Here is a 14,522-nt window from a genome sequence, read left to right as displayed (position 1 = left end):
CTAACACTATGGACAATTTAGCATGGCCAATTCACCTAACCTGCACATTTTTGGACTGTGGGAGGAAACCGGAGCACCCAGAGGAAACCCAGGCAGACACAGGGAGAATGTGCAAACTCCACACAGTCAGTCGCCTGAGGTGGGGATTGAACCTGGGTCTCTGGCGCTGTGAGGCAACAGTGCTAACCACTGTGCCACCGTGCCGCCCACAACCGCTGTGCCACCGTGTCATGGTTGGGATATCTGGTCAGCATGGACGAGTTGGACCGAAGTGTCTGTTTCTGTGCTGTACATCTCTATAACACAAACATCTTATTCTTTGTGGGTGGCACGGTGGCACAGTGGTTAGCACTGCTGCCTCACAGCGTCAGAGACCTGGGTTCAATTCCCGCCTCAGGCGACTGACTGTGTGGAGTTTGCACGTTCTCCCCGTGTCTGCGTGGGTTTCCTCCGGGTGCTCCGGTTTCCTCCCACAGTCCAAAGATGTGCGGGTCAGGTGAATTGGCCATGCTAAATTGCCCGTAGTGTTAGGTAAGGGGTGGGTTTAATGTAGGGGTGGGTTGCGCTTTGGCGAGTGGGTGTGGACTTGTTGGGCCGAAGGGCCTGTTTCCACACTGTAAGTAATCTAATCTAAAAGAAAAATTATGACTCTATATTCCAGAACCTGCCTCTGCTTTTGATGCCCTGTTCATGCCAGAGACCAGGTTGTGTCTTACCTTTTCCAGCTGTTCTACACAAACCGTGTGCACAATTATTTTGCAAGCAGCACACTTTCTCCTTGGAGCTGATTTCTGTAATGAAAATAGGTAAAATGAAAAAAAGTAGAAACAAAAATTGAAACATCTATCCAAAATCACAAAAGGTACAGTAATCTTCACCAGGGAGCGTTCTGATTTGTTTTTACTCATTTATGCGATTTATGTGTCACCGACTAGGCCAGTATTTATTGTCCATCTTTTAACTGCCTATGAGGAGATAGTGTTGAACTGCTGCAGTTCTTGGGGAATGGGTAAACTATAATGCTGTAAGAGAAGGAGTTTTAAAGATTTGGGCTAAAGTGAAGATAAAGTGACATAATTCAACTCAGAATGGTAAATGGCTTGGAGAGCAACTTGCAGGTGGTGGATTTAATGACAAGGTTGGAGGAATCTTGAAGCGTTATCTTATAGATAGCACACACTGTGTCAGTGGTGCAGGGAGTGAATATTGAGGGTGATGGATGTGGTGCAGTCAAGCAGGCTGCTTTGCCCTGGGGGGGTGTCAAACCTTTCAAGTGTTGCTAGAGTTGCACTCATTCAAGAAAATGTTGAGTATTCCATCACATTCCTGTCTTGTACCTTGTCGATTGTAGACAGGCTTTGAGGAGGCAGAAGGTGAATTACTCGCTGCAGTATTTATATGGCTAGTCTATGTAGTTTCTGGTTAACCACCTCAACTTCAGTCATCCTCTGATTTATTTGATGATTTTCACCATGCAATTCCCTCTCATATACAATAATTCTCACCAACCCACTCTGATCTACTGAACAATCTTCAATAGGGATCACTCACAGATTTAGATTTAAACTAGTTTCTTGATTGAGTTTTAGTATGAGATGCTCCATCTTGTTTATTAACAATTGTTTTGTAAGGGGTGGTTTATCGAAAAATGCTTCTCAGAAATGCTGCTTCATCTTATTTATTTAAGTACACTATCTGGTTTTCTTGAGCTCATTAACAAGTCTAGTTCAATTCTTTTACTCTTGAGGTGACTCACCGTTATCTTTACTAAACAGTTCTCTTCTCCAAGGTAGCAGTAATCTCCAGAGACATTCGTCTCCAGCCAAACATGGTCACCATTTATAGCATTTTCCTATCAAGGTAAAAAGTAACAGAAGGATCAATTATTCTCAAACGATGTCAATATAAAATCAAATGACTGCATACTTGAATGTAATTTTACAGCCAAAAATTTCATTAATTTATTACTCAAGGGCTGAATCTTACATTTCTTTTGGTCAAGTGTGGTTCCTGACATCTGTCCTGGATACAGCAGGTAGGAGTGAATTAGTGTCCTGCTTTACGGGCAGGGACCTGGAGGTCTTGCTGGATGAGGTGGCGCAAAGGTGGAATGTCCAAAGCAATTGAAGGCAGGGTATTGTGAGCACAATAAGAATGAGTAAAGAGCCCATTGATGCAGCCTGGAGCTGGGTGCATGTTCCTGAGTATGCAGTGTCATTGCTGCAGCACTGAAGTGCAAAAGCATCTTGTACATAGATCAGAGATGTGCCATGAGGATACTTAGAGGTTGACATATGTCGGATGCCAATGGCTACAGACATGGGGTGCATGTGGTTAGTGCCCATAGAACGTGCCCTGAAATAATGGTGCCAGAGGTCCTTTGGAACAAGTGAGCTGCAAACACCAGGTACCTGCTCAGACTCCCAAATCGTGAACTCTCAATGTTGAGTTTAATGTGTTTAGTCAGAAAGGAAGCTAAAAATTACTGAGGCAAATTGTGCAATTAACAAAGCATTTCGCAAACATCCTTCTTAATTGGCAACTCACTGTTGCCTGGTGAGAAACATGCTTCGTAGGTCAGCAAATGCTCAAAAGTGGAGCGAGATGCTCCAGACATGAAGATAGGTCTCATTGGATGTCTCATGTGATCCTGTCACATATCTTGTCACAGTCTAAATCTGTCAGGACCCTATAAGATTCTGCAACAGAGTTTCACCGAGTTAATGACATTGTAAAAAATGTTCTGATCTTGCAGTCATCATAATAAAAGTAAGAATGCTAATTGAAGGGAGCAACAATTTGTGCTGCATGAGAAAAGGGTGCTGACTGGACAGTAAATCAACTCTGACTGGTTGAGGCATTGCTATGGGGATGCTTCAGAGAATTATTGTTCCCCCAAATGCTTTTGATTAGTTCCAATAGGCGCAATGCCTTGATATGTTCTTTCAGCTTGCAGAGAACAAGGCCTAGAGTGTTATTGACAAGCATGATGAGTAACATTACAAACAGCACCATTTTCTCATGTAGTATAAATTGTTGTTCTATTTGAAATTGGGCATTCTTGCATCTGTTCTGATGTGTGCATGATGAAAAGCTTCAACAGCAAATCTGTATTTTCACCAGTGCACAAATTCTGTCCTACCAAGTGACTACCAAGTGGGCAGCACGGTGGCGCAGTGGTTAACACTGCTGCCTCACAGCGCCAGAGACCCGGGTTCATTTCCCGCCTCAGGCAACTGTCTGTGTGGAGTTTGCACATTCTCCCCATGTCTGTGTGGAGTTTGCACATTCTCCCCATGTCTGCGTGGGTTTCCTCCGGGTGCTGCGGTTTCCTCCCACAGTCCAAAGATGTGCAGGTGAGGTGAATTGGCCATGCTAAATTGCCTGTAGTATTAGGTGAAGAGATAAATGTTGGGGAACGGGTCTGGGTGGGTTGTGCTTCGGTGGGTCAGTGTGGACTTGTTGGGCTGAAGGACCTGTTTCCACACTGTAAGTAATCTATTTGATATTTAATGTTTGTATTTTTTTTCTAAATTAGAAGCAATGCAAAAGGGCCAAGTCTATTGTGAAGTACGATAAGAAGGTTGAATTGTATCTGAGAAAATGAGGAAATCTAATGCACAGGAGTTAGAGAGCACCAATACCTTAGTTTTAAAAGCTTGTGACTTTGGGGAGAATAGGAAGACTGATTTAGTGAGGACTTCCACAGCGTAACAGTCATAGGAACAACATTAACTCTGACCTCTGTTTAACTGCCAGCAAATATTTTTGTTCCAGTAGACTCAAGGTGAACTGACGATGATGATATTGCAACAAATGTGCAAGGTTCACATAATTATTATTGAAGTCTTGAAAAAAACAGACCAACTAAGAGACAGTATGGAGGTAAAAGAACAGGCCCAGAGAATAACAATATGAAAAAAGGGATGAAAAGTAACAGAAGATGCATTAAGACATGAACAAAAACTCATATTAAAGATTATGGTAATTCTTTAATATATTTAAGAAAAGAGTAGTAAATTGGAATGGATGTCCATTAAAAAAGATGTAGTTAGGATTATTACAAATAATAAGGAAATCATCGAGCTTAACAGAAGAATCTCAAACCATTTCACAATGAAGGAAGAGGAGAAAATGCAAGAAACAACAGTAAGTCAAGGGGCGACACATATTGATTTTAATGCAGCAAAAAGCAAATGTAATGGAGAAAATAGCAGGATTTAATGGAGACAAATCACCAAGATCTGAAAGAAATGGCTGGGTACATTGTAAATTCGTTCATTGTAATTTACCCAAATGCTGAATGGTGCTTTTGGATTGGAAAATTGAAAATACTGTCCCCAATTTTTAATAACGGACAGAAAATTAGGTAAGTAAGGATTTATCTGTTTGAAGTCAGTTGCAACTTACTGGAATCTTTTATCAGGGACAGAGCTACTAAATATTTGAACATGATCAAGGAGAGCCAGTGTAGGTCATGTCTCACTAATTGAATTGTTTTAAGGTAATCATTGTTTCAACACAGAGTAAAACTCCTCCCCCACCCCACTCCACTAATTTAAATCTGCAACACAGAAATGATTTAACTCGTGCTATAATCTATTAAAATTCAAGTGGCCAAGAACTATCCCAAAAGTCACTATTTAAAGTAAAAGTTAGCAACTTTAATTTTTTAAAGTCCAACAGAGAATAACTAACTAACAACTCTTTACAACTCCTTTCTCTAACCTATCTTTTACCTTCCCCTCTACAGTACTGGTCCAATAAAACCCCCGATTAAGATTTACAGAACAATTCAAATTTCAAAACCAGTCAGCTGACGAACCTTCTCTTGGTATCTTTCTCTGTAGATTTGCTCTCCAGGTCGGTGTCAATCTTTTTTTCCTATGCAACCTCCTTCTCCAGACAGGTACCTCTCACTGAGTTCTTACTAGCAGCCTTTTGGCAGTTCTCCTCCAACTGTTCAATTTTTCCTGGTCTTAAACCCCAAAGCATCAGATCGTTTCATTGGTGTTAATATTGTTAAAATACTAACTTCAAACCTCGATTGAAGTTTGATATTTTGGGGAATAAGTTAAACTGAATTTGAATTTGTTTTTTTTTGTCTCCAGGCAACCCAGCTAATCTGGCTGTTCAACCAAATGTTACATTGTTATCTTGTTCAAAACACTTGGTGCTGTGTCAGGTAGTTCTGCTAACTTTTAACTGTCTTAAAGGTACAGTACCCCTTACAATTTCATAAAATCATTAACATGATGTTCCACTCCCGGCACCTTCCACTGCCACTGCAAGAATTACAAAATCTTTGCCCAGACCTCCCCCTTCACCTCAGTCCAAAGCCCCAAAGGAGCCTTCCACATGGATTTATCTGTACTTCCACGCATGTCATTTACTGCACCCATTGCTCCCCATGCAGTCTCCTCTATATTAGGGAGACAGGACACCTACTTTCAGAAGGCTTCAGACAACATCTCTGGGACACCAGCATGAAGCAATCCCACCGCTCCTGGGCTGAACACTTTAACTCCCCCTCCCACTCCCCCAAGGACATGCAGATGCTGGGACACCTGGAGGAAGAACGCCTCATCTTCCACCTTGGGACCCTCCAACCACACGGGATTAATGTGGATTTCACCAGTTTCCTCATTTCCCCTTCCCCCATCTTATCCCAGATCCATCCATCCAACTCAGCACCACCCACATGACCTGTCCTACCTGTCCCTCTTTCTTCCCACCTATCTGCTCCACCCTTCTGATCTAACACCATTACCCCCACCTTCATCTATCTATCACACTCTCAGCTACCTTCCCCTCAGCCCCACCCCCTCCCATTTATCTCTCTCAACCCCTCGGCCCACACGCCTCATTCCTGATGAAGGGCTTATGCCCGAACTGTCGATTCTTCTGTTCCTTGGATGCTGTCTGACCTGCTATGGTTTTTCAGCACCACACTCTCAACTCAGATCTCCAGCATCTGCAGTCCTCACTTTCTGGCAAAAGTAGGGATACAAAGATTGTTGGGATGTGTAAAGTATCATTCTCTCTAGATATCTTTACTGGTGCCTTCTCGTTTTGTTACATACAATGATGGATTTGCTGAAGGAATAGACAGCTGTACATCTAGTTTTTAACATTAGGAGGCATAATTGTTTTTTAAATATGGTTTTCACCCACACATTTATCCCTTTTAAGGAATAGTGGGGAGGTGTTGGAAGAAATCTTTGCTGATTATTATTCCATTGAGCTGCATTACATGTACTCCTTCCATAGCCAACCTGTGCTGGTGTGAAGCCTAATCTCAGAGCTTCTGACCCAGAGCTAGGAAATACTACAACTCTATCACAACACAAGAGGCACAGTATGTTAAATATGTGGGCAGGGTTTAGGAAGGAAGAGAAGCATGTAACACAAATGGGAAAACTGGCAAGCAATGTTCACTGTGAGAAAGTAGGAATCCACCTATCTTGATCCAAGAGAGATGAAGTAAAATAGTTTTTTCATGGCAAGAATTGGTAAAAGTAGAGGAGGAAAATGAATTGGGTTTCCAGGTACACAGATCTCTAAAGGACAAGAGAGTCATGAAGATGACAAATGAAATATTATCATTTGTCTCCAAGGATTGGAATATGAAAGGGGATGAAAGTCACATTTCTGTCTGTAATCTTAATCAAATCCCAGGCATGAAGCATCGCATTCAAGATTGGGCATCACCTCTTAAAAAATATATATATATACTGGATTTGGCGGGCTGAAGAGCAGATTCACAAGAATTATATCAAGACTTAGAGTTAAATTATGAGACTATATTGGGCTCCCTTGAGTTTCAAAAGGCAGGGGTCAGTAATTTACTTGATGTTGTTAATTGATAAAGAAACTCAATATTATGGTGAAAAATTATTTCCTCAGGAGAGCAAGGGCAGAATGTGAAAGTATAAGCATAAAATTAAAGATGGGCCTTTGAAGAGTGAAATTAAACAGTTTTGTTTTCAGAAATGACAGTGGAAACCTTTCTCAAGACTCCAAGAAATAAAGTTTCATCAAGCTTCAATGATAAGTATGTCAATGAACACGTCCATTTAAGATTATTGCCAACTCTAGCAATCGTTCAAAAACATAAGAGGGCATCTGAACCATAGCTGCTCACTTGCAGCAATGTTATATTCCAGAGTGCCAGCATCATGATGAATGCAGAATTATTTCATTCCTTGAAAACACACATCAACAGAAGTTAATATTATAACCATAAGATAATTAGACATCAACCCATGCATAGCCACTGCTTGTACAAAAAGTTATATCTCTCACTGCCTTACAATCTGAAGATCTTCAATATTGGTCAGTTCATTGGCTGGTGACTGCAAAATTGATGCCTGTACTCCCAGTATTCATACTGCAACCACAGGGCCCTGTATATCAAACTCCTTCACAGTCGAGGCTTGCAATTGCAGAATCTGAGGTGCTTTTGTCATCTAAGAATACACTGTAGAAATCCCATTATCAAACCTGTAGGATCTGTGGTGGGTTCCAGCTTGGCTGGATTGGGAAAGTGCCAGAAATCAGTGCCAGATCTGATCTGATCCTCTTCCAGCTTTACCTTGGGAAAGTTCGGTCATTGGGAAATTCCCATTGATCTCGCAGGTGTGATTGAGGGATTGATTAATAGGGATTGGAGAGGGGTTGGAGGGTGGGGAAGGGGGGTTGGTGGGAAGCCACTTAGAATCAATTTTCTTTTCTCTGGTGGGCTGAGAATTTGGAATTCTGTACCCAGAGGGCCCAGTGGAAGCTCAGTCAATAAGTATGTTTAAAGTAGCGTTTGACAGATTTCTGAATATTAATTAAGTAATGGTATATGTGGGAAAAGACATTGAAATGTGTAATCAGCCATAATACTATTGAATGGTGTAATGGGCATGAAGGGCTGAATGGCTCCTATGTTTTTCACTCAGGTTGAAAGGTGATTACTGAACTTTGTAGAAGGTCTAGCAATTTCTCTTGCACTCAGTTGCAATTTCCTGTGTCAGACTTCAACACAGTACATGTAACTCAACTGAGAGACAAGAGTAGATGCCACGTCATCACCATTAGCACCAGTAGTTGCTTCTCCTCAGCAGCGTGCCTCACAACATAGCACGATGGATCCTGAGATCCAGCTTAAATAGGCCAACACTGGCAGAAGATCAGCTCTGAGCAAGCACAGTACCCTAGGAAGCTCAGGCTTCCTTGACAGGTCATAGCCAACATCTGCAGCCATCTTCCCAGTATAGCAGGTGGACACACAGTGCAGGTAGCCAAAAGATATCTGTCACTGGTGGGCCATATTTCACCCTGTTGCAAAGACCATAAGATAGAGGAGCAGAAATTAGACCATTCAATCTTGGCTTATAAGTTTCTCAACTCATTCTTCTCCCTGTAACCCTTGATCCCCTTGATGCTCAAGAATCTATCTATCTTAGTCTTAATTATATTCAATGGCTTGCCTCCACAGCCTTCAGTGGCAATGAATTCCATAGATTTACCACTCTCCGGCTGAAGAAGTTTCTCCTTATCTCCATTCTAAAAGATAATGCCTTCTACCAATGCAAACATCTTCCCAACATCTACTCTGTCCAGGCCATTCAGTGTTCTGTGTGTTTCAATTATATCCCCTCTCATCCTTCAAAACTCCATTGAGTATAAACGTTCCTCACATGTTTAGCTTTTCATTCCTGGGACCATTCATGTGAACCTCCTCTGAATGTGCTCCAGGGCCAATACATCCTTTCTGAGATATGGGGCCTAAAACTGCACAATATTCCTAATGTGGTCTGACCAGAGCCTTATAGAGCTTCAGAAGTACATCCCTGCTTTTATATTCGAGTCCTTTCAAAATAAATGACATTATTGCATTTGCCTTCCTAACCGCTGACTCAACCTGCAAGTTTACCTTGAGAGAATCTTGGAAGAGAGCTCCCAAGTCTCTTTGCATTTCAGCCTTCTGAATATTCTCCCCATTTAGAAAATACTTCATGCCTCTATTCTTCCTACCAAAGTGCATGAGCTCATACTCTCCCACATTGCACGCCATCTGCCACTTCTTTACTCACTCTTCTAGCCTGTCAAATCCTTCTACAGCCTCTCTGCCTCCTCAATGCTACCTGTCCCTCTATTGATCTTCGTATCATCTGCAAACTTAATCAGAATGCCCTCAGTTCATTCATCTAGATTGTTAATGTATAAAGTGAATATTTGTGGTCCTAATGCTGAGCCTTACGGAACACCACTTGTCACTGGCTGCCATCCTGAGAAGGACTCTTTTATCCCCACTCTCTGCTTTCTGCCAGACAGACAAGCTTCTACCCATGCTAGCACCTTGCCTCTGACACCATGGTCCCTTATCTTACTCAGTAGCCTCCTGTGCGACACCTTGTCAAAGGCGTTCTTGAAGTCCAGGTAGATCACATCCATTAGCTCTCCTTGGTCTAACCTTGTCATTACTTGCTCAAATAGTTCTAGCAGATTTGTCAGACATGATTTCTCCTTGATGAAACCATACTGATTTTGTCCTATTTTACCATAACTTCCAAGTATTCGGAAATCTTATCCTTCATAATGGATTCCAGCATCTTACCCACTACTAAGGTTAGGCTAATTGGTCTGTAATTTTCCATCTTTTGCCTTACTCCCTTTGTAAACAGGGGTGTTGGATTTTCCAGTCCTCTGGGACTCTCCCTGATTCTAGTGATTCCTAATGATCACCACTAAGACGTCCACTGTCTCTTCATCTATCTCCCTTAGAACTCTGGGGTGTAGTCCATCTGGTCCAGGTGAATTATCCACTGTCAAGCCATTCAGTTTTTCTAGCATTTTTCCTCAGTGATGGCCACCATACTCAACTCTGACCCCTCATTCTCTTGATTTTTTGGGGCATTACTCGTGTCTTCCACTATGAAGACTGGCATTAAATAATTATTCAATTCCTCATCAACCATTTCCTTATTCCCCACTACTATCTATCCAGCAGCCCAGTGTCCACTTTTGCCTCTCCTATATCCTTTATATATCTGAAGAAACTTTTACAGTCTTCCTTTATATTATTGGCTAGCTTACTCTCATATTTAACCTTCTTCCTTTTTTTTTGTTGCCCTCTGTTGGTCTTTGTATGCTTCCCAATCCTCTGGTTTCCCCCTGTCCTTTGCCACATTATATGCTTTCTCTTTTGCTTTTATGCTATCCCTGACTTCCCTAGTCTGCCATGGTTGCCTCATCTTCCCTACACCATGCTTCTTTTTCCTCGTCTGCTGTGTCTCTTCAATTACTCTCAGAAAATTGTGCCATTATTGTTCCACTGTCTTTCCTGTTCGGCTCCTCTCCCAGTCAATTCTACCCAGCTCCTCCCACATGCCTCTGTAGTTGTCTTCATTCAGCTGAAATATCATTACCTCTGATTCTATCTTCTCCCTCTCAAATTGCAGAATAAAATCAATCATTTTATGATCACTGCCTCCCAAGGGTTCTTTCACCTTCAGCTCCCTTATCAAGACTGCCTCATTGCACAACACTAAATCCAGTATTGCCTGTTGCCTAGTCAGCTCCACCACAAGCTGCTGCAATAAGCCATCTCATATTCCACAAATTCCTTTTCTTGCAATCCACTATCAATCTGATTTTCCACCTGCATTTGGATTTCCTCCATGATCACTGTAACTTTGCCTTTCCGACACATCTTTTCTATCTTGTAGTGCATCTCGCACCTCAGCTCCTAACTACTGTTTGGAGGCCTGTACATAACGCCAACTACAGTTTTCCTTTGCGGTTCCTCAATTTTACCCACATAGTTTCTACACAATCTGACCTTACTTCGTTTCTTACTATTGATTAAATTTCATTTCTTATTAAGACAACCCCAACCACTCTGTCCAGCTGCCGATCTTTTCGATAGAATGTATATCCTTGAATATTTAGTTCCCAATCCCATGCAGCCACATCTTTGTGATGCCCACCACATCATACCTGCCAATTTTGATCTGCCATAAGATCATTTACCTTGTCCCTGTACAGAGTGCATTCAGATATAACACCTTCAGTCCTGTATTAATCATCCCTCTTCTCATTGGCATTTCTTTGTCCAGTGTGCATGAAGTGTGACTGCTAATCCTTTCCTATTTGTGTCCATGCTGGAGATATTAATAACCTCTCCTGAGTAACTCTTACCTCCTCCTTTAATTCGGGTCTTCTAATTTCCCCAATAAGTGAGCACAACCCCCCCCCCCTCCCCTTCTCCCCCCTCCAATTTAATTTAAAGCCCTGTCCACAGCCCTAGTTATGTGATTTGCTCAGACTCTGGTCCCAGCACGATTCAGATGCCATCCCATAGGAACAGATCCCTTCTTCCCCAATACTGATGCCAATGTCCCATGAATTCAAACCCATTTAGCCCACACCAATGTTTGAGCCACGCATTTACTGCTAAATCTTATTGACCCTGTGGCAATTAGTTCATGGCTCAGATAGTAATCCAGAGATTATTACCTTTTTGGTTCTGATTTTCAATTTAGCTCCTAGCTATTCATACTCCCTTAGCAGAACCTCTGCCCTAGTTTTATCTATGTCGTTGGTACCTAAGTGGACCAGGACCTCTGGATCTTTATCCTCCCACTCCAAGTTCCTCTGTAGCCAAAATGAGATATCCCGAGCACCAGGCAGGCAACACATCCTTCAGGACTCTCGATCCTGTTCACAGAGAACAGTGTCTATGCCTCTAACTATACTCTCCCCAATTACAAAAACATTTCTCTTCTCTCCCCCGAATTGCTCCCTACCGCACGGTGCTGTATTCAGTTGGCTCATCCTTCCTGCAGTCTCCATTCCTGTCCACACAGGGAAAAAAACTCTTGAACCTGTTGGACAAGGTTAGCAAAGAGAGAGTACAGAGAGCTTAATACTCTTAATAGTTTTTGAAAGTAGGGAAAAAGGCACCATTTGTTAAGGACAGCTGGGAGGTTCAAAAATCAATGTCAAATGTTATATTTGGCAGCAACAGATTTTCAGAGATTTACAAGGACTTCTCTGTAAATCTATAGTTTCAGCACAAACGTTTAATTTCAACCACTCTCTTCTGGATCCGTTTAGGAGCCAGCCTCTATTTTCCCCAAAACTTGGGAGAAATTGGATTGACAACCAGATGTTGAAACTTGACAATGGTAAACTTGTCCAGTGTGCTTGAAGTGATTGCTTCACTTCAACTGACCCTGCAAAGTCCTCCTTGCAAATATCTGGGGGTTAGTTTCAAAAGTGAGAGAGTTGTCTCACAGGCTAGTCAAGCAGCAACCTGACGTAATACTTACGGAATCATACCTTAGAGATAATATCCCAGACACCACCACATCATCTGTGGATATGTCCTGTCCCAATGGCAGTGGCACAGTGGTATACTGTTGGGAGAGAATTCCCCTGGGAAGTCTCAACACTGACTCTGGACACCATGAAGTTTCATGAAATTAGGCTGAATATGGGAAAGGAAGCCTCCTGCTGATCATCAACTACCATTCTCCCTCCCCTCTTACTGATGAATCAGTGCTTCTCCACATTCTCATTATCATCAAGCCAGGGGATCAACCATGATTCAATGAAGATTGCAGGAGGGCATGCTAGGAGTAGCACCACGAGCAGCTTCAACTGGTGAAGCTACAACACATGGCTATTTGAATGGCAAAACACTGTAAACAGCAAGTGACAAATGGGCTAGATGATCCCACAGTGAACAAATCAGATCTAAGCACTGTAGTCCTGCCACATCCAGTTATGAAAGATGGTGGATAATTAAACAACTCATTGCAGGGGAAAGATCCGTAAATATTACCATCCTCCATGATTGGGAAGCCCAGCACATCTGTCCAAACAATAGGCTGAAGCATTCATGATAGATCAACCAGAAGTGGCAAGTGGATAATCCATTTTTACCTCCTCCAAAGGTTTCCAGAATCAGATGCCAGATTTCAGCCAATACTATTAATTCCACGTGGTATCAGGAAACAGCTGAAGGCAATGGATACAGCAAAGGTTTACTAGATTGTTGGGATCAGCTGTGGCTCAGTCATGCTGTTACTCACAAATTAAAGGGTTTGCCTTCAAGTCCCATTCCATGACTTTTATTAGATTGCTCTCTAGGATGAGAGGGTTGTCCTATGATAAATTGCTGAGTAAATTGGGTTGTTATTCTCTTGAATTTATCAAAGATAATCTGATTGAAATATTTAATATTCTGAAGGGGCTTGTCAGCATCATACTCATTGTTTGTTTCCCCAGAGAAGAAATATTAGAACAAGAGGATTAAAACATAGAACAAAGAACAGTACAGCACAGTACAGGCCATTCGGCCCTTGATTATGTGCTGGCCTTTTTATCTAACTCTAAGATCAGACTAACTTACATACCCTTCATTGTACTATGTTTCATGTGTCTATCCAAGAGTCACTTAAATGTCCTTAATGTATGTGACTCCACTACCACTGCTGGCAGTGCATTCCACACACCCAACACTGTGCAAAGAACCTACCTCTGACATCTCTCATAAACCTTCCTCCAATCGCCTTAAAATTATGTCCCCTTGTGATAGACATTTCCGTCATGGGAGAAAGTCTCTAGTAATCCACTCTATGCCTCTCATCAAGTCACCTCTCATCCTTCTTCACTCCAATGAGAAAAGTCCTAGCTTCCTCAACCTTTCTTCATAAGATTTGCTGTCCAATCTCGGCAGTAACCTGGTTAATCTCCTCTGCATCCTCTCTAAAGCTTCCACATCTTCCCTATAATGAGATTACTTATAATTAGTCTTGTAATTAGGGAAAAATCATTTCCAACTGAGGTGAGGAGAGATATCTTCATATTTCCTTTTATATTGAAAGGGATGTGAATGTTCAGCATTCTCTATCCCAGAGGGGTGTGGATGTTTCATTGTATTTTAGACAATATTTAAAGCTGGCATATTTAGATAGTTTCTTGGGTGATTGAGAGATATGAAAAATGGACAGGAAAGTTGGATTGAGATTGAAGATCAGCTGTGAGCCCTTCTTCAGGAATGAGCTTTTTTAGAGGGAGGAAGAGAGCTTCTTCAAGGAAGGCATTCTTGCAAGAGGATTCGCAGTAGGTTAAAATCTTCTAGGAAAAAGTGAGAACTGCAGATGCTGGAAATCAGAGCTGAAAATGTGTTGCTGGAAAAGTGCAGCAGGTCAGGCAGCATCCAAGGAGCAGGAGAATCGACGTTTCGGGCATGAGCCCTTCTTCATGAATGAGGAATTCCTGTGACTTAATGTGACTGAGTTACACTTTACATGTATAGCAGAAACTCTGTTCGTAAACAGTGGCAAGTATTGAGCTCTCAATGAGTCTTAATGCTTGTGACCCTCCTTTAAATGCTTCCTTTCCTGTTGGTGGGTGTGACTTCATCACCTGCTGTCTAAGATCAGATAGCTGTTTTCAACACAGCCTGTTCAAAAGGTGGGTGTTTGTATGATTCAAGGCAAACTTAGCAGTCGTAAACCAAT

The 14,522-nt window shown here is 42.0% G+C and overlaps 1 protein-coding gene across 1 annotated transcript in view; it reads right to left on the bottom strand.

Annotated features, from left to right (window-relative positions):
* The window catches only part of dgki (diacylglycerol kinase, iota), a 197,505-nt gene that overhangs the window by 165,525 nt on the left and 17,458 nt on the right, over positions 1–14,522 (bottom strand). The window contains exons 2-3 of the mRNA XM_060839555.1: positions 1,757–1,852; positions 717–791 (exon numbers count right to left, since the gene is read on the bottom strand). Of these exons, the coding sequence (XP_060695538.1) occupies positions 717–791; positions 1,757–1,852 (171 nt within the window). The remainder of the gene's footprint in view (positions 1–716; positions 792–1,756; positions 1,853–14,522) is intronic.

This window comes from Hemiscyllium ocellatum, chromosome 19 (assembly GCF_020745735.1).
Source record: "Hemiscyllium ocellatum isolate sHemOce1 chromosome 19, sHemOce1.pat.X.cur, whole genome shotgun sequence".
In the NCBI taxonomy this organism is placed as follows: domain Eukaryota; kingdom Metazoa; phylum Chordata; class Chondrichthyes; order Orectolobiformes; family Hemiscylliidae; genus Hemiscyllium; species Hemiscyllium ocellatum.
Note: the sequence above shows the minus strand (reverse complement) of the source record. Positions and strands in the feature narration are given on the sequence as shown.